General features: G+C 40.4%; 1 protein-coding gene and 2 long non-coding RNA genes across 3 annotated transcripts in view; 1 reads left to right on the top strand and 2 right to left on the bottom strand.

Annotated features, from left to right (window-relative positions):
* Positions 1 to 22,204, bottom strand: part of FBXW8 (F-box and WD repeat domain containing 8) — a 120,812-nt gene that overhangs the window by 32,945 nt on the left and 65,663 nt on the right. The window contains exons 6-7 of the mRNA XM_025474100.3: positions 11,554 to 11,750; positions 8,368 to 8,574 (exon numbers count right to left, since the gene is read on the bottom strand). Of these exons, the coding sequence (XP_025329885.1) occupies positions 8,368 to 8,574; positions 11,554 to 11,750 (404 nt within the window). The remainder of the gene's footprint in view (positions 1 to 8,367; positions 8,575 to 11,553; positions 11,751 to 22,204) is intronic.
* Positions 1 to 22,204, top strand: part of LOC118352316 (uncharacterized) — a 56,646-nt gene that overhangs the window by 9,154 nt on the left and 25,288 nt on the right. The window lies entirely within an intron of this gene.
* Positions 4,627 to 8,348, bottom strand: LOC125753763 (uncharacterized). Its single transcript, XR_007406277.1, has 2 exons — positions 8,190 to 8,348; positions 4,627 to 7,514 (listed from the first exon to the last, which is right to left on the bottom strand). It is a non-coding gene; the product is annotated as an uncharacterized LOC125753763 (long non-coding RNA).

The following is a 22,204-nucleotide window of genomic DNA, read 5'->3' as shown; positions in this document are numbered from 1 at the left end:
TCTATATGCTGAATAAAAAGCAAAGTTCTCTAACTTTTAGTATTTGTTAGTCTAAGCTGCTACGTGTATTTGAAAACAGTGAAATGTCTTCAATAATCTGACATCCCACTCACACAGGTCATTTTCTGTGTGCCTGTCTGGACATAAACACATCAAAAGCATGTAGCGTATTCTATAGTGTTACTGACAAACATTTCCCATAGCCCTCCCCCCACTGCCCCCTGATCTTTATTAAGTGAAAAACAAGCTAATTTTTTAAAAAGAATTTTATTTATTTATTCATGAGAGACACAGAGAGAGGCAGAGACACAGGCAGAGGGAGAAGCAGGCTCCCGTACGTAGCCCAATACAAGACTTGATCTCAGAACCCCAGGATCACGACCTGAGCTAAAGGCAGACACGCAACCACTGAGCCACAGGTGTCCCAACAAGCTAATTTTTAACCCTCACAAAACCTAGTTGAGTCTTGGCACAAATATGGCCCAAACAGCATCTGGTCAAAGAAACCAAAACCATACTTATCTGTGAGGTGAAACAAACACAAAGGTCAACTCCAAGTTCACACTCTTCCTTGGGTGTGGATTGGTAAACCAGGATGGAAATTCCACATAAATAATCAAGAAAGCCATTAGCAAAATTGGGTCCTATTAACACACCATCTGTAGATCTTCTTTGGATAGGTGAAGAGAATTACAAGATACAAACTTCCAGTTATAAATAAATTATGGGAATGAAAAGTACAGCACAGAGAATATAGTCAGTAATATTGTAATAACATTGTATGGTGACAGATGGTAACTACACTTGTGGTGAGCATAGCACAATGTATAGAATAGTCAAATCACTGTTATACACCTGAAACTAATATAACATTGTATGTCAGCTATACTTCAATTAAAAAGAGAGAAGAGGGGATCCCTGTGTGGCTCAGTGGTTTAGCGCCTGCCTTTGGCCCAGGGCACGATCCTGGAGTCCCGGGATCGAGTCCCGCATCGGGCTCCCCGCGTGGAGCCTGCTTCTCCCTCCTCCTGTGTCTCTGCCTCTCTTTCTCTATCATAAAATAAATAAACAAATCTTTAAAAAAAAAAGAGAGAGAGAGAGAAGAGGGGCACCTGTTGGCTCAGATGGTTGAGTGTCTGCCTTCAGCTCAGGTCATGATCCCAGGATCCTGGGATTGAGCCCAGCATCAGGCTCCCTGCTCAGCAGGGAGTCTGCTTCTCCCTTTTCCTCTGCCCCTCCCCACTGCTTGTGCTTGCTCTCTCTCTTTCTCTCTTTCAAATGAATAAATTAAAAAAAAAAAAAAAAGAGGAAAAAAATTAGACCCTAAATAAAATTCTAAGCTAATTCAAGAGGCAAAGGAGAAGAAAGGCAATGATCCTCATATACTTCAGGATAATCATCTTGTAATCTTGTACAAGCTTCAATGTTTATAAAAACTAGGAAATGATACAAATGTCACTGGTATACAAAAATCATGCAAATGTAAGTGAAGACAAAAGATGTTTAAGACACAGTGCCAGCCCTCTCCAATAAGGCTTCTTGTGTCAGAGGCTCTGACACAAAGTGACTCAGCATTCATATTAACTTAATCCATTAGTTCTGCAAGAAGCTAAATTAATCCATCCCTTATCTATTCTAAATGTATTCTTCCAAAAACAATTCTTGGGAAAATGAATCTTGCAAAGCATCACAGACTGTTATCCCTACAAGCATGGCTTTAGCCCGATTATCCTTGCACTAGTCCCCATGTTCCAGCCAGCCCGTATCACCCAAATGCTGCTCCCCTGCCTCGCCTCAAACTTCTCCCCTCCAGGTCTGTGGCCTGTGCCTGGGCTTGCCCCCTTCCCAGTCTTTCCATGATGAACTCTAACTTGACCTAAAGCTAGGGGGTGGGAAGGTGAAGGAGGAACCTGACAAGCGCTGAGCACCAGCCCCAAACAAAGCACATTGCCTGCCTTTCCCAGGTCTTCTCCCTTTCCAAATGGGGGATCTTAAGGCATGCACATAACCCACCTAAGGTTTATCTGACTCCAGAACCTTGCCAAGTCCCCAGTGGCTATTCCACTACTTGACTGGAGCTGAAAATACTTTCTCCTGTATTTCCATCCTCTGAACTGTCATTCCCTCTCAAGAGTGGTTCAGGACTGCTAGAGACACTAAAGCCCTCTTAACTTCCTAAACAGCAGCAATATTCCAAGAAATGCTTTTTGTGGAGTCACTTGTCATTGGTTGCATAGGCTATCAGAGGTGGTGGTGTCCCAAAAGGTCTCTAAAGTCAGAGGTTCCATGCTCTGCCCTGAGAAACCCTAGAGCCATGGAGGTGCTTTGGGGTTTCTACAGCATGTGAGAATTTATTATTATTCATTAACAACACAGAACGATTGTCTCACCTCCTGGTACCATTTTAGTGCTAAAACACATATGAAATGCATTTTAATGTTCAATCATCAATGGTTTATCTGTATAACTTTTCATTGCTCTGAAATTCAGCAACTTCAATAAGAAGGCCTCCACAAGCCTCAGGTCCATCTTTATGGGGAGAAAACCACCTTTCTGTTGCTAAGTTACTGGTAAGGCCCATGAGGCAGTAAGCCCCACACAAAGGTTGTTTTGATTCATCTCAGTTTCCAGCACGATCAGAAATCTAGCACATCAAGGCACCTGGGTGGCTCAGTTGGTTAAGCATCTGACTCTTGATTTCAGCTCAGGTCATGATCTCAGAGTTGTGATCTCAGTGTGGTAGCATTAAGCCCTGCATCGGGCTCCCCACTCAATGGTGAGTCTGCTTGAGGCTCTCTCCCTTTCCTTCTCTTCCTCCCTCCACTTGCACACACACTCTCTCTTTTATTTATTTTTTTAAAGATTTTATTTATTTATGAGAGACATAGAGAGAGGCAGAGACACAGGCAGAGGGAGAAGCAGGCTTCTTGCAGGGAGCCCAAGATGGGACTCGATCCCAGGTCTCCAGGATCATGCCTTGGGCCGAAGGCTACCACCAAACCGCTGCACCACCCAGGGATCCCCTCTCTCTCTCTTTTAAAAAAAGAAAAAGAGAAATCTAGCATACAGCATGGGTGCAATAAGCAGTCACTAACAATGGCAGCAACCTCAACAGCAAAAATGGACCTTTTTGGTAGTCCACATCACTTAGTAACCCAGAAAACGGGTCTCCAAGAGCTGTTTTCCTAAATTTCTCCAAGAACAAAGTATATATAAAAAATTTTAAAGCTTTTAAGGTGAGAGTGAAAAGGAAATTAGCCATTTACTTTGTGAACTTTCAATTTTAAATTAGTCATCCTGTTTGTAAAATATGAAGGTTTTGTTCTCTGGAATAGAACTTTGAGCAAAAGATGGATTTCCTATTCTGGTGTAGGTATGGGAGAGAGGAGCCCGAATCCATGGGCACTGTGTTTCTGATTCCAAGGGCTTTCTCGGATATATGTTTCAACTTATGATGAGCACAAACCACCAATCCAGAGTCCTTTCACGTCCATGAACAGGGAATGATTATCATAGGAGACGTTAGCAATTATTTTCCAGCGTGATGTAAGCTGAGGCAGCAGCGCCAAGCAAGCGTCCTTGTCAAACACGTTCCAGCCTTCTGGATTACTTCACTCACATCTCCCTGGTTAGGATGCACGCCGCATGCTGCTTAATACAATCTGCCATCCAATGCCAAGTACTTCAGAACTAAATTAGGAAATATGTCCAAATACATGGAATGATGCTAGGAGCCCTAAATGGGTCTCTTTCCTTTATGAGGCATGAGACTCTTCGTCAACATAATGCTCTTAAATGAGGCAATTCTAGCTTCTAACCCTCTACCTCTAAGAGCAAAATTTAATTCAAACAGCATAAGAATTAATAAAGATAATACGGTATCATAAATAGCATTTTCATGGATGAAGTGTTTTTGACAGATTCAGGAAATGTGAGACATAAAAACAAATCTTAGAGCAATGGTAACAGAGTTGACACTGATTTTCGCACTGTAGCACAATGGAGGCTAGAGTAATTGCAATAACATTTGCTTTCCCTCATGATCACATGCCACTTAGCAATGGCTATCTTTCAAGTTATTTATGCCACTGAAGTCAAGAGCCCAACAAGGCAATACCAAAACTCTGGAACTTGGGCAGCCTGGGTGGCTCAGCGGTTTAGCGCCACCTTCAGCCCAGGGTGTGATTCTGGGGTCCCGGGATCAAGTCCCACGTCAGGCTCCTTGCATGGAGCTTGCTTCTCCCTCTGCCTGTGTCTCTGCCTCTGTGTGTCTCTCATGAGTAAATAAATAAAAAAAAAAAAAAAAAAAAAAAAAAAACAACAACAACAACTCTCAAAACTCTGGAACTTTTAAGTCTGGGGATCCCTGCACACAGGCAAACCAAGATGTACCAGAGCACTAACTCTCTCTCTCTCTGATCCTTCCTACCTGAGCTGGAAACAGCTGAACAACCAGCTGTATTTACAAGCCTTTTCTTAAGACTAAATACATCTATCTATCTATCTTTCTTTCTTTCTTTTTCTTTCTTTCTTTCTTTCTTTCTTTCTTTCTTTCTTTCTTTCTTTCTTTCTTTCTTTCGTCTTTCTTTCTCTTTCTTTCTTTCTCTCTCTTTCTTTCTCCTTCCTTCCTTCCTTCCTTCCTTTCTTTCAGAGAGAGGGAGAGAGAGAGAGAAAGCATGTGCGCACATGTGAGGAAGGAAGGGCCAGAGGGAAAGAGAGAATCTTTTTTTTTTTTTGTATATTTTTTTTATTGGAGTTAGATCTGCCAACATACCCAGTGCTCATTCCATCAAGTGCCCCCCTCAGTGGGAAAGAGAGAATCTTAAGCAGATTCTATGGAGCCTGATGCTGGACTTGGTCTCATGACCCTGAGTTCATGACCTGAGCTGAAATCAAGAATTGGGCGCTTAACCAACTGAGCCACTCAGGTGCCCCAAGACTAACTACATTTGTGCTACATTCCTTGGTTTCATTTCCTTAGGAGACTATGTATATTAACAGAGCTAGGCTCCAACAAGAGCCAATTTGCTGAAGTCTGTGTAGAATGCCATTTGAATGCTCTAATGCCAGGAACACAACTGGTGTTCTCTACCTCTGTATTGAAAACATGTCCAGCTGGCTAGCTAGATGTATGAACGGATGGATTTGAATCATTATTACTTGATGCTCAGACAGCTGTGGTGCCTATAATATGCTAACGTGATCAATATATGGTACAAGGATATTCTCCAACTAAACAAAAATAACACCTCTGGAATACTTCTACAGGTTAGGAAGATTCTGGTTGCTGACTCAAATTCTGTATCAACATTTGGACTTCACTGTCTGCTTTGATCACACTTAAGCAACAACGGATTATAACTAAACCCCAGTTCTGTATCAATACAAACGAAGATAAACCAAACTCTCTGTTCTCATAAAGCCTTCATCTGAATCCTAAATATACAAGCCAGAGGCACAGACACAAACCTCTATGTGTATGTAGTTCTAGGCAAACTCTACTGCTAATAGTCTCACACCAGCCTAATAAAATGTGCTGGGCCACACGCTGCCAGGCCCAAGCAGATAAAACCAAAACATGGCATTCACAAGCACAGGGACACTGGGCACTGCACATGAGACTGTTTGGGAATTATGATATTACATTATAGGATAGCAGGATGATACTAAAATCTTATTTAGTCACCCATAACATGGCTTAATTCACTCAGAAATGTTACAGGACAATTACATTTCCTAAAAATGCAAGTTTTTCTCAGGAAGCAGAGAATCCATTGAACAAAATCAGATGGAAAGTGCTGCCTCCTGAAAAATGAGGAAAGTTTCATAGATATAGCTTGGCTTCCCTCGTGTTCCAGTGGGTGGCATTCATGTTGGAGAAACATCTCAATGCAAAGTTATTACTGCACTACTAACAACAACCAGCCATCCACCCACATAAGTGTTGGAAGGTTTGGAGCTACACTCACAAAATATTTGGATGACTAATGTTACTGTTAGATTCAAAGAGATCATGAAACACATTCTCGTAGCAAATTTACTACTCTCTTCATTTTAAAACATCAATGAGGGCAGTCCCGGGGCGCAGCGGTTTAATGCCGCCTGCAGCCTGGGGTGTGATCCTGGAGACTCGGGATCGAGTCCCACGTCGGGCTTCCTGTATGGAGCCTGCTTCTCCCTCTGCCTGTGTCTCTGCCCCTCTCTCTCTGTCTCTATGAATAAATAAAATCTTAAAAAAATAAAATAAAATAAAACATCAGCGAAAAATACCAGTTAATAATGACTTCTTTGAGGAACTATAAACTTTTCAAAGTGAATTTTCATAAAATCAGTGGATTAATCAGTTGATGCTTATAATTACTGCTTTTAAGCGGGTGGGAAAACCCAAGAGACAGCCAAAAACTTCCTTACGTTAATATCTAAAGGATGTGCCTAGGCTAATTTTGTGCTGAACTATCCCCTTTACTGGTTTCTCAAATACATCCACTTAGGTAAGTAAAAGAGAAAGAGGACTTGCCTATGAAAAACTGATTAAAATAGGACAAATTTAAACCAGACTAGCGCTAAATATAACTATCACCTCACTACACTGAGAACTTGAGAAATAAAGGAGATAACCAAAACTTGAAAGTATGATGGATGAAAACTAAGAAAGCAAACAGTCTCTCTTCTCTCAACAAATGAGCTCACTGGTGACCAGAAAAGAAGGTTTTCTCAACGCCTTACAAAACCAAGAGCTCTCCCCTCCTGCACCCACTCCCCCAGGAAGGCATGGCACAGGAGTTAGATTATGCTAAGGCCATCTTTCCAGCTAAATTGTGTTGAATGTCCTCCCACAAAACAGGCCAACTAGAAGCATAGAGGGAGTTCGTTGTCACAGTGAGGTTGCAAAGAGCCACATGTATTTTTGACTGCTTTATGCACCTTCCTTAACGAAGATTAGGTCATTGCAATCCAGGATGCTTCAATTCTTTAAGCATTTACTAAATTACAAAACCAGTGAACACCTTGATGAATGAGGTTTTATCTTGGAGGGGACTATACATAGGGGAAACAAGATGTAAAAATCACAACCAGAGGCCAAACTTAAAACTATGAGTGGAGGAAACAAGCAGGAAGTGTCATGATGGTAATGCTCACATGCCAGGCACTATGCTTAAAGCTTTACAGACAAGTTTTTATCTGACCCTACAACTTTATGAAGTAGCTACTATTCTGACATCCCTTTTTACCAATGAGAAAACTGAGGCATAATGAGACTTAAGTAACCCCCTTAAGGTCACACAGGGCATAGATTACTAGTGTGTTGGGACTGAAGGTCAGGCTGTGTGCCTCCGGAGCCTGCTCTTCAGGCCATAATGCTGCTCCGTGGAAGAGGGTCTCCTTGCAGAAGGAGAGGAGCTGTTGGCTCAGGAAGTTCCTTCCCAAAGATAGCACCCACTGCCAGCGGGGTCAAGATCAGGCAAATTGGAGAAAAACAAAACAAAAGTTGATCCTTTTCTCCCCTGATTCCACTGGAAGAAACAGAGATAAATCAGCTTTAAGACTAAGTACTTGGCCTATAGTCAGGATAGTAAAATATTAGGTAGTGATAAAATTTAGTCATCATGGAAACAATTTCAATTAAAAACCTGTCTCCTTAATTGTGACTCAAAGATTATCAGAAGGCACTTTTATACACTATTAGTGAGAAAATAAATTTTGGTGCAACCCTTTTAGAGGGCGATTTGGCAATGTCCATCACCATCTTAAGTGCACAGACCCTCTGACCAAGCAACATAATAACTGCTAGAATTTCTCCTAGAGGTATACTACACAAGGACTTTTCAAAGGTTGCAGTACACACTGTAGCATGGTCTTTAATAGCCCAAATAGTGAAAGCGACCTAACTGCCTACCAGCAAGGGGGCTGAATAAACAGACTATGGGTCGTAAGCATACACTGGAATCCCAGTGAGAAGGAGCATGGTATGTGCTGACAGGGAATGCTCTCCAAGGTAGATTACTGAATAAAAATGTTGAGTACAGGACAATATGTATACTATGATCTCATTTCTACAAAGATAAGTTTTTAGTGTATAAATGTACCTATAAATGCGTTAAATTTTTCTAGATGGACACCTAAAAAATGTTTAATAGTTTCTTCTGTGGAGGGAGGCTGGGGGAAGGCAGGAGAAAGGAAACAGTTACTTTTCATTTTATATCCTTTAGAAGTGCTTGAGATTCCTCTTTTTCACCATGCTGAATATATAGTGCCTGAATACACCTTATAAAATATAAACAGAGAGATTTAATTTTTTAATTGCCTTATAAAAAATAAAAATCAATGTTCTTTTTTTGTTACTTATACATCTTACTATTTTTGTACCTTGTTTCCTTCGTATACCCATCCTAGACTCTTCACACCAAAAGCAGCCTGGTTGGCTGAGACATCCAGACATGTGACTGGCTGGCCGTACACATAATGGAGGGTTCTGGCAGAGTCTTCAGCCTTTAGCAGGTATACCAGATCTCCAGCCGTGGCCACTGCCACAGGGTACCTTCCAGTATCTGGTACTATTTCAAGGTAGTCAACCTGTGAAAGGATAAGAGTTATGTAGCCCATCAGATCTCACCTATAGTTCCTCCTGACTTGGTAAAAAATACAATTTCTCCTACACATCAATAAGGCCAGCAACCCTAACAGAAAAAGACAGGCAAAGGGTCACAGTTCACAGGAAATGAGAACATAGTTCTCACACTAACAAAAAAGTTGCTCTTTGTAAAAGAAACATGATATATTCCTAAAAAGAGGAATGTGAAATAAAAATTCAGCAATACCATTTTCACCAGTCATATCAGCAAAGATCAATTAGCCTGCTAGGACACTGATCTAGAACTAGAGGAAGGGACAACCACATTTGTGGATCCCACTTATGGTTGGTGGGATGTAAACTGGTCCAGCCTCTCTAGAGAGACACTGGCAAAACTTACCACAATGTCAAAGGCATATGCGCTCTGAACCAGCAAGTCAGCCCTAGGAATTTATTTACAGATAAATTCACACATATGCAAAACAACTGTGTACATGGTTACTTACTGTGGCACTATGTTGTCTTAACTAAAACTGGGAAAGCCTAAACATGCCTTATTAAGAGACTAATTAACAGTGTATCTATTGGAATACTATGCAGCCACAGAAAACAAGCATGAAGCATTCTTTATAAACTGATACAAATGGAATCATCTCCAAGATAAATTTGGGGGTGCGGGAGGCAAGGAAGCAAAGTGATATGATTCACAGTGTGCTAATGTGTGTGAAGGGGGGCCAGGGGGACCAGAGGTACCATGAGACATATATGTGGCTTATGCAACTATAAATCTGCTAACAACGGCTGCCTTTGAAAAGGGCACAGAGTTTTTTGATGGAGTGGAAGACAGATTTCTCCCTGTAAACCTTTCTATATCTTTTAAATTCTGAACCATGAGGGTATAACTATTCAAAAAATTTTAAGTTTTTTTTTTTTACAAGAAATTGAATGAAATCCACTCCGTTCCAAATTAGCACACTTCACATTTTAACATTTGTGCAAATACCAAAAATGATATTTGTGTTGCTAAAAGACTAAAAGTACCTGAGTTACATGTCCTCTGCTGGCTTCAATGTCATCGAGGGTAGAAAGGCTGCCACCAGTACTTTTATGCCACTTCAGTACTCCTGACTGCATTATTGCAACACTTTCTCTAAACTGCAGGGGAATGAGGTGTTCCCTTTAGGAATAATTTGCTTGTCTATGTCCCGAAGTGGCACATTTTTCCTGAGCACAGTTTACACCAGGTTTTCACCTCGAGTAAAATCTGAGAGCACAAAAGCAGAAGGTGTGCCATGCTGTGTAATTATGAAAACCACTGTGTAAAAGGACAGCACTGCCCTGACAATAAGCCAAATGAGTTCAAAAGCCTGAATCCTGAGGACTGTCCAAAGGAGCTTGGGAGAGCGTAAACATCCGGGTGACTATGCTAATCCTCCGGCCCAAGAGTGAGCACGGCCCCACATCCCCAGCCAAGAACTCATCACAAAGGACAGACGTTCTCAGCCAGTAGTACAAACTGGGGAACACCGCCACTGTGATTCAGGGAGCCTATCTGGGGAAGACAAAAATGGCCCAGCACTAATGGGCCAAGAGGTGCCTTTTTCAGTGACAGCATATTCTATGGCAACCCCTAACCCAGGAGGAGAAATAACACATAAGAAGTATAGTAACACATGCCTCCAGCAGTGTCTGCTTCCTTCCTCTCTCTCGTATTCTAAAACTCATTTCTTATTTTCCTAAAATCAACATCCTCAGTCTAGCCATTTAATTTCACTTTACTGTTGGAGTATTGACAGACCAAGAGGCTCATATCGGCTGTGGTTGTGCCATTCGCCAAGAGCTATAAACTACTTCAAAAAGCTTCTAGTCTATGCCAGAACACCACCTTATTGCCAAGGCAGGATTTACCCTGTATAGAGGAACTCACATCTTAAATAATTGTCTGAATTCATATAATTATTGCTAGTGTAGAATGTTCTTTAGGTAGAGACCAAATAATAAACACTATGGTAGTTTTAAGAACAAACAGAAAGATAGTACTTCCACATTTTTCTAATAAAACTCCAAAAGGAGCATCAGGCTGTTTGGGGAAACCACCACCCAAACTGTAGAAATTGGTCTTTAAGGGACGAGAAGCTTATTGGGGTGAAGTGGTGACACCATGGCTTTTTAGTTACTCAAGCCTAACAAGATTTCTAGCAGGGTGAGAAAGGGAGGAGAACAAGATCTGTTCTGGGTTAGACCACCAATTCATCATTCAATACCGGCTTTTCTGTTCACTCCTCCAGTACTGCCAAAATCAAGTGTTTAAATTAAATCTAAATTTAGCACAGATTTGAGCTCTTTCTTCTTACCACAAAATCATCTCCTGCCATATAAACATGGAGGCTCAAGTACAACTATACTTGGAGATAGGATCTATGTGAAGAGGTCTTAAGGTTGGCTGAGTCTCACACAGGACACCCTGGAACGCGGCTATCCAATTAACACTGACTTAAATTTATTTTCACTCAGGAGTTACTTTTAATTCCAGGTGAGAAAATCTTAGGCGGAAGAAAGTGCAGGATGGAAATCTTCCTTCCCATATGGACTGGGATGATACCACTGAATTCATTTTCACTTCTATAATAGGCCAGAAACCAAGCTCAGATTTCCAGGGGTGAATGTGAAGAAAGCTGAGGACCACAGCTTCAGACCCAGATGAGAAACCTTAGCCTTAAAGTCAGCCCTGAGGCTTGAAGCACAACTTCCTAGCTTTGAGATCTGGGCAAAGCCTCAGATTGGCTCTAAGCCTCTATTGGCTTTTTGGTAACTGGGGGAAAGAATACTATCTATTTTGCAAAGCTACTGTGAGATTTAGAAATGTTAAGGCCCACAGGAAGCCATGAGTGAACAGGAGCTGCCACCATCATTACCATCTGTCCCTATGAGACCTGGAGATTCCAGAATGGTGAATACGGTGACTGGACTAAAAAGCTTACCAGTTTCTGAACTTCAAATTCAGCAGTGATTTGCCAATACCCCTCCTCATTGGGGCGTAACATCACAACATCAAAAGCAGAAGCTGTGGCAACAGTTGCATCTTCCTGGCTGAGGGCTAGTGCCTGTATTCTTGCGTCATGCTCAAAACGATGGACAGGATACTTTCCAGTCCTTAGATCCCAAATATTAAGAAATCCTATGTAGAGAAAAACAATGCAGGTAGCCATTTTTTTTGCAGGTAACCATTTTAAATTCACTTAGAATGCACAATTATAAAAACAATTGTGCAATATAAAGAAAACTAAAAGGTAAATGATCAATTTGCATCACATATAACAAAGGACTAATTTCCTTAATAAAGAGTTCCTAAAGTTCAAGGAAAAAAGCAATTAAGAATTGAGCAAAGGACATGAGCATCTTGGCCACTGAAAAAGAAATACAACTGACATAAAAATAAAAAAACAAAAAGTCACTCACAATTAGAAAAATATAAATAAAAACGGGAATAGAATATTATTTTTTATCAATCAAATTGACAAAGGTGAAAATTTTCATAAAACATTTTGTTGAGGATATGGGAAAATAAATTCTATCCTCTATCTTAATAAATTCTATCTATATTTAAATATCTTAAATTGTTGCTGGGGATGTAAACTAATTCACCCAACTTTGAAGGCAATTTGATAATATTTACCAAATTACAAATGTATATAGGATAGTCACTGTACTGTTTTTTTTGTACTGTTTTTAATTATGTCAAAAATATTAATAATTAATTTAAAAAATTAATGTAAATGTTCACCACACTTTGGAATTTAAATTAAAAATGACCAAACAAGACTGAGTCACCCTTATGTATAAGAAAATGAAATGATCAACAAAATATATTACTAAATGAAAAGAATAAAGGACAGAATAGTGGTATATGTTTTAACAAATTTATACACAAACACACATATACATAGACTATCCTTGTGTAGGAAGGAGACCCAAGAAACTTTACTAATGATTGGTCTTGAAGGAAAGAAACAGAAGAGATAAGAGTAGGAAGGCATTTTACTATATATCCTCTTATATATTCTGAAGATTTTCCCCAAAATTATTTCTACCAAAAAGATAAATTCTAGAAAATGTTTTTATAAGAGAGACTTAAAAAGAATGGGAGAACATATATCAATTGCTGAATTTTTTTAAAAAAGATTTTATTTATTTTAGAGAGGAGAGAAAGTGACTGCAAATGAGCATGTGAGCAGGGAGGGGCAGAGGGAAAGGAAGAGAGAATCTCAAGCAGACTCCCTGCTGAGTGTGGAGCCCATATGGGGCTTGATCCCATGAACTAAGACCATGACCTGAGCCGAAATCAACAGTTGGATGGCTAACCAACTGAGCCACCCAGGCGCTCCTTGAATATTTCTAACATATGGAATTCTTAATTCATTCTAATTATTCATTCATTCAACAATTATTTCCCAGTTTTACTGATACAACTGACATACAACATTGTGTAAGTTTAAGTTGTGCAACATAATGATTTGATATATGCATATATTGTGAAATGATCACCAAAGTTTAGTTAACATCCATCACCTCACATAATTAACAAATTTTTCCTTATAATGAGAAATTTTGAGATCTACTCTCTTAGCAACTTTCAAATATACAATACAGTATTAACGATATCATCATGTTGTATATTAGATCCCCAGAGCTTATTTATCTTATAACTGGAAGTTTATATACCTTTTGACCACCTTCATCCATTTCCCCTACACCTCCAGCCCTCAGGAATCACAGATCTGTTCAGAGTTTGTTGTTTTATTAAATTCCACATGAGATCATACATTATTTGTTTTTCCTTTGGTTTATTTCACTTAGCATACTGCCCTCAGGGTTCGCGCATATTGTTGCAAATAGCAGGCTTTCCTTCTTTTTATGGTTGAATAGTATTCCATTGTATAGGAATACCAAATTTTCTTTTTTTTAAAGATTTATTTATTTATTTATTTGAGAAAGAGACAGAGAGACAGAGACAGAGACACAGGAGGAAGGAGAGGCAGGCTCCATGCCAGGAGCCTGACGTGGGACTCGATCCTGGGACTCTAGGATGGCGCTCTGGGCCAAAGGCAGGCGCCAAATTGCTGAGCCACCCACGGATTCCTCAAAGTTTCTTTATCCATCGATCCATCAATGGACATTTATGTTGTTCCCATATCTCTGCTATTGTGAATAATGCTGCCATGAACATGGGATGGGGGTACAGAAATCTCTTTGGGACAGTGATTTCATTTCCTTTTGGATATAAGCCCAGAAGTGGGATTGCTAGCTCATATGGTAGTTCTATATTTAGTTTTTTGAGGAACCTCCACACTGTTTTCCAGAGTGGCTGCACCAATTTCCATTCCCACCAGCAGTGCATAAAGGATCCTTTCTCTCCACATTCTCATCAGCATTTGTCATCACTTATCTTGATGACAGCCATTCTAACAGGTGTGAGACATCATGCAAACAATTACTGAGCATGTTATAGACAGGGCACTGCTCTAGATGCTAGCCAGATAATGAAGACAGCCATTAACCTATACTCTACAAGGTTCTTGTATTTTACATCCTTCCCTCACATCACACTCTTCCAGCCACAGTGAGCAGTGGTGCTTTCTTTTATATGATGAATTCCCAGATGAATTCCTCTTACACTGGCCACATCTCCACCTTTCTCCAATGGTCTGCAGCAGTGAAACACAAGTGTGGTCCCCAGGCCAGCAGCAGCAGCAGCGGCAGAGTCACCTGGGGGCTTGTTAGACATGCAGATTTGAGGGCAGCAGAAACTCTAGGGATATGTACATACACACACACACACACACACACACACACACACACACACACATACATATATATACTCAAGCCTGAGCACCAGTTGTCTGCAGGAACTTACACTTTTCTATGAGAAATATAAACTTTTGGGGGCACCTGGGTGGCTCAGTCAGTTAAGCGTCTCTTGGTTTCAGCTCAGGTCATGATCTCAGGGTTGTGAGATTGAGCCCTGTGTGGGGCTCTGTGCTTGGCAGGGAGTCTGCTTGAGTTTCTCTCTTTTTCTTTCTCTCTCTCTGCCCTTCTCTCCCTGCTCACACTCTAAAATAAATAAATCTTAAAAATATACATAAACAAACTTCCCTGTATTTGGGGTGCCACTTCATCTTTTCCTGCCAAAAAATAACTTTTTATCATTTCTACCTACTTCTTTCACCTCAAAGATTTACCCAAGAAAATAATTACTGTCTGTATCATGCTCGATAAGGTCCTGTTCAATTACTACTGATTTTTCAAAATTCACTGAGAAATGATAGTACAGAAATAACAGTCTGGCTTATCTGAATTCAAATCCAGCTCTACCACTTGCTAACTGAAGACCCTGAGCAAGTTACTTGAAGCTGTGAGCCTGTCTCCTCATCTGTACAACTGAAGATAAACTACCTACCACATAGGTCTGTCACACAGATGAAAGGACAAAAACTATGCAAAAGGCTAACCATTCCTACCTTTTTATGTGTTCTGTAGGGCCTGCCATGTTGTAAAGTATATTTAATTAATAATGCAAATTTCTTCTGTTGCTCATCTAAAAATCCAGTCTTTATTCCTGTAACTTCCTATTACCTAAAACAGATAAAGCTTTTTCACTTTTCTTCTCTTTGCAATCCATCTTCCCATCTTTGTTCCTTGACTTGTTCTGTCTATAAATAGCACATGCTTTGAACTTAGGATCTTACTATAAAGCACCATTCAGCACTAGAGAAATGCAGACAGAAGAAAATAATACGTGTGGGCTGCTTTGCAAGACTTCTGAACTGCTAGTAGGCAAAGTAGGTGATTACAAACAAAAGCCGAGCTTTCTTCATGTCAAATGTTGCTGCAGACATAAGACAGTGTTCCTTTCTAAGAATTGTGATAAACTCAGGGGATAAGCAGATCACAAAAGGCTCCACAACACATTCCCCTGGCAAATATTCTGGCTAATTCTTTCCACTCTGACTCAGAAGAAATAGGCTGCAGAAAATGCCAATGGCTCTACTCATTAAAGAGGAGATAGGCATATTCCAAGATGTGGCTCCTCCAAACACTTCTGCATTACCTTTGTTTGCATTTGTTTGGACACATCACAATAATCAGTGATGAGAAATAAAAATTGTAATTTGCATAGAGCTTTCGAGTATTCAGACACTTTCATTTGTCTACTCTCATTGAGTACTCACTTCCATTTTGGAAGGAACATCATTATCCTCATTTTACAAAAGGGAGCAAAAGCTCTGAGTGGTTAAACAACTGGTCCAAAGCCACTTGGTATGGGATGAGGCTGGGCTGGGATTTAGCTGGGAAAGTGCTGGATATGCGGTTGCATCTACAGTGCATAAAATAACTATGAGCTCCACGAGTAAATGACCTAGGCTTGCCTGGATTCTGCCAAATGTGGAAGTTCTTCAACCACAGCTCACTCTAAGCACACATGGAGTTTATCTATAAACACATTTTTCATTATTAATCAACTACTTGGTTTTGTTGGCATCATTATTTCAATAGAATCATATGCAATAAAATGGCCTTTGCTGGAAGGTTGAGTTTCACAGAACTATCCTAAGAAGGGTCTTTCTGGAAAACATATTCTAGGGTTCACTCAATTCAATGGCTACATTCTTTTTTTCTGAATGCTTATGGCATCATCATCATCTGTGTCAATTCTACTTCCTTCAACCACAAAGTATAAAACTCAGACTTTCCCTTGTCAATGGCACAGTCCTCAGAGACCACTGTTAGACACATAAACATTTAAGGATGTTATGCCATCTGGATGAAGTGACCTTTGTTGTATGAAATGCCCCTTTTTATCTATGGTTCTATTTTTTGCTCTGAGATCTACTTTGTCTACTTTGGCACTCCAGCTTTCTTCTGATCAGTGTTAGCACAGTATGTATTTTTCTGTTCTTTCTCTTTGCCATGTGTCTTCAATCTGAAATGAGTTTCTCGTAGACAACATGTAATTGGTCTTGCTTTTAACTGGAGTGTTTAGACTACTTACCTTTGGTGTAGTCATAGGCATGAATGAGTTTAACCTACCATTTGGCTGTTTGTCCCCCCTTATTCTCAGCTCTCATTTTTCTCTTTTTTCTGCCTTCTTTTAGACTATTTGGATTACCTGAATGTGTGTTTATTCCCTTTTAATTCTCTTGTTGGCTCATTAGCCAAATCTCTTTGTTATTTTAGTGGCCACTTTAGGATTTTAGCATTCATCTTTATTTTTTTTTATTTTTTTATTTTTTAAGATTTTATTTATTTATTCATGATAGTCACACAGAGAGAGAGAGAGAGGCAGAGACACAGGCAGAAGGAGAAGCAGGCTCCATGCACCGGGAGCCCGATGTGGGATTCGATCCCGGGTCTCCAGGATCACGCCCTGGGCCAAAGGCAGGCACCAAACCGCTGCGCCACCCAGGGATCCCTAGCATTCATCTTTAACTTACTGGTCTGCCTCCCAAAGATACTGGCCCACTTCACAGGAAGCATGAGATCTTCACCGCAATGCACTTTCACTTCCTGCCCTCCAGCCTCTGTGCTATTGTTGTCATATTTTTTATCTCTACGTATGTTATGAAACCCAGGTACATTGTTATCACTTTTGCATAAGGTGATGATTCTCTTTCAAAGAGACTTAAATAGTAAGAAAAAAAGGCCATGTGTATTTACCCATGTAATTACCGCTTCTAATGCTCTTCCAATATCACTTTTAACATTAAATCCTGCCGTTTTTGCAAGATTTGCAATTTAACTTTCCAGCTGTGTTGCTGGATACTTGACCCAAAAGCACATGGGCAAGGTGGGCAGGAACAGATACAGCAGCAAATAGGGAGAGATGGTTGAGTGGAAGTTAATTGTATAAATGATCGATCTATCAGTTAATAGTTACATCATGGCTACTTTTACAATCCCAACACTGCAGGGACTTGAACAATACTGGAATTATAAGAATGTCTTAGAATATTGTAGCTGATTTCCCCCCAACCCAATAACTCCTTGTTAACCAACATTTAGCCAAAAGGGAATTGATGCGGCAATACATTCAATAAGTGTTTGCTAAGCCTCTGCTTCAGGTCATCCACTATTCTAGGCACCAAGGAAACTACAGCAAACAAGACAAAATGAAGTAAGGAAGTCATTGACTGCATGGGGCGAACATTCTTGGGGCAGCTATCAAGCATCTTGTCTGGGGGCAGAGAGGATATGACCCCTCTTTTCATAAAACCCACATTTGAGAGAAACAAACACATAACAGAAAATACAAAGTGCAATAGGAAAATGAATAAGCTTAATGTTTTGTCATTTTGTCACATTTTTTTAATATCCCCAAAGAAGGGGCAGCTAATTTTTCCAGACATTTCAAGTTGACCTGGATGCACAACCATTACAAGACATTAAGGAAGGAGTAAGTCAATGCCTGTCAGAGCCAAATATATTCAGTTGTCAAATAAGTGGTAATTTTTAAGTTTTTCTTTTAATTTTTATGTATTTATGATAGTCACACAGAGAGAGAGAGAGAGAGGCCGAGACACGGGCAGAGGGAGAAGCAGGCTCCATGCACTGGGAGCCCGACGTGGGATTTGATCCCGGGTCTCCAGGATCGCGCCCTGGGCCAAAGGCAAGCGCTAAACTGCTGCGCCACCCAGGGACCCCAAATAAGTGGTAATTTTTAAAATCTGATATAAATTCATTTGAAAGGCCATGTTTTATTTCACAGAAACAGCAATAATAGGGATTCTTTGGCTCTTGATATTGTGTAGACTTCTGAAGTGGCAGGATTGTGTCCTTTTTCTCCCATATTCCCTATGTCAGTGAATTCAGAACATCACTGGCAATGTGGCTGATGAAAGTGGCTGACTGTCAATAAAGGTTTGCTGAAAGTACATCTCAGGTTTTAGCAAGGGACCTTTGGTTCTAAGAAACAGAAATTCATTGAAATTTGCTTAAATACCAAAGGGAAACCAATTGGAAAGGAATAGGGCTATTTCACGGAACCCAAGGGCAAGAAGTAGAGCTGGAGGATTGTAAGGAATCTGAATCAGAGAATAGAAAGACATTCAGAATACCAGGGCAGTGTCTTCTGTATACACCACTGATCTTGCCTCTGCAACTGTTTAATTCTTTTCTTTCTCCCCACAAGCCAGCTTTCAATCCTCCCCATTCTGTGGGGTTTTCTACTCCAAGGACACAACCAAGACTAAAAGTGTGAGGCCTGAATGCCACATCTCAGTCGATGAATAAGCTGCCCACAAGGCCGCCAGTCCCCATCCTTGTCCAACCAACTGAGGCCAGAGACTAAGTCAAATACTATGAATGTGTCCCTCTCCAGGGGCTAAGGAGGTTCGCTGGAGTGAGGAGACACTCCGAAAAGTTCCTACTACATTTATCCTGCAAATCCAGTCAATATAAAACAAAAGGTCTTAGCAAATTTAAGGGGGAGGTTCTGTGTAGCTCCTCAGTAGTGATTTGAAAAGCAGGTCGTTGCTATAATTTCCTGAACAAGGCATAATCTCTAAGAGCCAGAGCTTACAGCCCCCATTTGCCCCACCCCAGGGAAACTAAAAGGAGAGCAGGTGTCTTTCTCTCTTCCTGACGACACCTCAATAGCTGGATAAAAAATGTTTAACTCCGAGCTAGCACTGGGCTTACAACAATATGGCTTCATTCATGAGAAATATGAAAAGGACGTAGACAAAAGAAGAAAAAGGGTCTCTCAAAAAATCTGGAAGAGCACAATGAGTGAAGGCGACCAGCCCAATCAAGGAGACAGGAGTGGGGCTTGGTGGTCCCACCTGCTCGATGGGCTCAGCACTCTCCACCTTGACAGGCAGCAGCAGGGCTGAAGGAACTCTGAGTTCACTCTCGACTAGGAACAGTCGTTAACAATGACATGAGTAACGATGGCCAGTCTTTTGAGGAGACATAAAGCCTGCTCAGCAGCTGTGAATGGGCACCCATGCCAGTTTGCAACATGCCCCTCCCACCTCCCTGAGGAGGCCAGCCAGAGTGTGGTAATGAAACTGCACATAGTGGAAATGGGATCTAAATGAGTTTAAACTGATTTATGTTAGCTTTTGTAAAGATTACTCGATATCAGGAAAGTGCTACCACTGTGAAATAATGTCAACAATCCTTAAGACCTCTGCCTAATGGTACTTGCACAGAATATTTATATTCCTCGTCCTGGGAACAAGGACCATAATGGATACCATTTTTGTTTTATTAGGGATGCATATTTAAATTAATCTGCTATTTGCCTAAACAATTAGCTGCTTCTGTTTGTGTGCACAAAGCCAAAATTGCAATTAGGCTTCCATCAAAAAGATAAGTCCCAACTAAAACTGTCCCAGTGGAGTCGTAAGAGCTCAGGGCAGAACTTTCCAAAATTACTTTTTAGCATAATGGTAATTATGTTAATTGCTTGAAAGGTAAATAACTGCTGAACTGGTTTTGGGGGGGAAAAAAACACCACATCAATTGGCACTGCCCCTCCCCTTTGATCTTTTTCACACACCATAAAATTTAAAACAGGTTAACAGTTTAGAAAGTCACAGACTGGTCACCTCCTGAACCCATAGAGCATCTTGTGGTCTTTAGCGCTTATTTTAGCTATGAGCTCCCCTCCACTTGAGCTTGCAGAATAAATGCCTGAGGCTTGGGTCAGTATCTTACCACAGCAGCTTCCCCACCTTATCTGAGGGGATACGTTCCCAAGACGCCCAGGAGATGTCTGATGGTGGATAGTTCCAAATGTGCTATGTACTCTGTTTTTTCCTTTACGTATATACCTATGATAAAATTTTACTTATAAAAAAAGCTCAGGAAGAGATCAATAATACTAAAATAGAACAATTATGATGATATACTGTGACAAGTTATGTGAATGTGTCTCTTTCTCAATACACCTTACTATACTGAACTTACTCTTCTTCTTGTGAAGGTGTGAGAGGGTAAGAGGCCTGTGTGAGGACATGCAGTGAGGTTAGGGTGTTGTGATGAGCGCTAGGCCACTCCTGACCTGCTGACACGTCAGAAGGAGGATCACCTGCTTCCAGACTGCTGTGGACCAGGGGTAACTAAAGCTGCAGAAGATGAAATAATACAGATAAGGAGGCACTGCTGTAGGCAAGTAGCAGGATCATTTAACTACCATTCAGAGACAGTGAATGAAACTATTTGTAAAAACAGCTGGTAACTTCCATTTCCATCACATACATTTTCTCGACTTGCCTATAAGTAAACAGGAGTCATGAAAAATTCCTCAACAAGAAAAAAAGCATTTTAACAAAAATTTAAGATCTACCCACTGTACTCATTAAATGTGTACTTCCTCATTCATTAAGTCCATACAACATCACTACAAAATGTGTGCTAGAGATGTAAAGGTAGCATAAAGTCTGAAAGGACAAAACAACTTTTGATTTTATGGAAGAGGCAGCTAGGGGTGGAGATTAATATCAGTGCAAACAAGAATCATGATGAGGGGTTAAATTCTTAAGAAAGCGAAAGCAAGGACACCTGGGTGGTTCAGTGGTTAAGCATCTGCCTTTGGCTCAGGTCATGATCCCAGGGTCCTGGGATCGAGTCCCACATTGGGCTCCCCAGGGGGAGTCTGCTTCTCTCTCTTCCTATGTCTCTGCCTCTCTGTGTCTCTCATGAATAAACAAAATCTTTAAAAAAAAAAAATCTACCGTGCACGTCCACCCTCAATACTGCAGCTGAACACAACCATAAAGCTGAACTCTGCTGCTTACGGAGAAAAACAATAAATGTGAAACCATCCTGGAAGCTATACTTTAGACTGACAAGAGCATCCGAATGGGCTCTTGATCCAATAAAGCAACTGGTTAGGCAGAAGCAAATCGGTGACCAGATAGGAGATCGCCAAAGCAGACACTGAGTCAAGAAGCAAGCAAGCTGAGTATATTTAGCAGTGTGAAAGCAGATGAAAAATGTTTGAAAAATAAACAAAAAGAGACAGGAAATTGAAAAGGAGTCAAACAACATATTGTAAGACTAGGACAATGTGACTAAGTAGAAGAATTTACAGTTGACAAACTCAAAGGAAAAACAGATTCATGGGGAAGCATCTGGACCAGCTCTTCTACAAGGGGAAGTGCCAAGAAGGCAGAGAATGTAAAAGAGATATCACTGTGCATGCACCCACTAACTGAAGCCAATTTTTTTCCTACAATATAACTGAGCAACATAAACATAACACAGAATATATCTTGGAAGAGTCTATCAGACACTGGTAGTAGGTGATACCTCTAGAGAAAAGATTGTGGTAGTGGGGGACTCAGAGGGTAGGTGGTGGTAGGTAGAGAAAGAACACTCTCTACTATACGTCCTTTGGTACAATTTAAGTTTTTTCTGCATGTAATACCATATCAAAAATTTTATTATAAATTGTATATACATCTTTATAAATAATATTAGTGACAAGATTTCTTTTTTTATTTTTTCTGATCACAATCCGCATAATTTTATAATCCATATTTAACTCTGATATACAAATTCTACTGCTAGGGGTGCCTGGATGGCTCAGTCAGTTAAGTGTCTACCTTTGGCTCAGGTCATGAGCAT

This window comes from Canis lupus, chromosome 26, assembly GCF_003254725.2.
Source record: "Canis lupus dingo isolate Sandy chromosome 26, ASM325472v2, whole genome shotgun sequence".
Classification (NCBI taxonomy): domain Eukaryota; kingdom Metazoa; phylum Chordata; class Mammalia; order Carnivora; family Canidae; genus Canis; species Canis lupus.
Note: the sequence above shows the minus strand (reverse complement) of the source record. Positions and strands in the feature narration are given on the sequence as shown.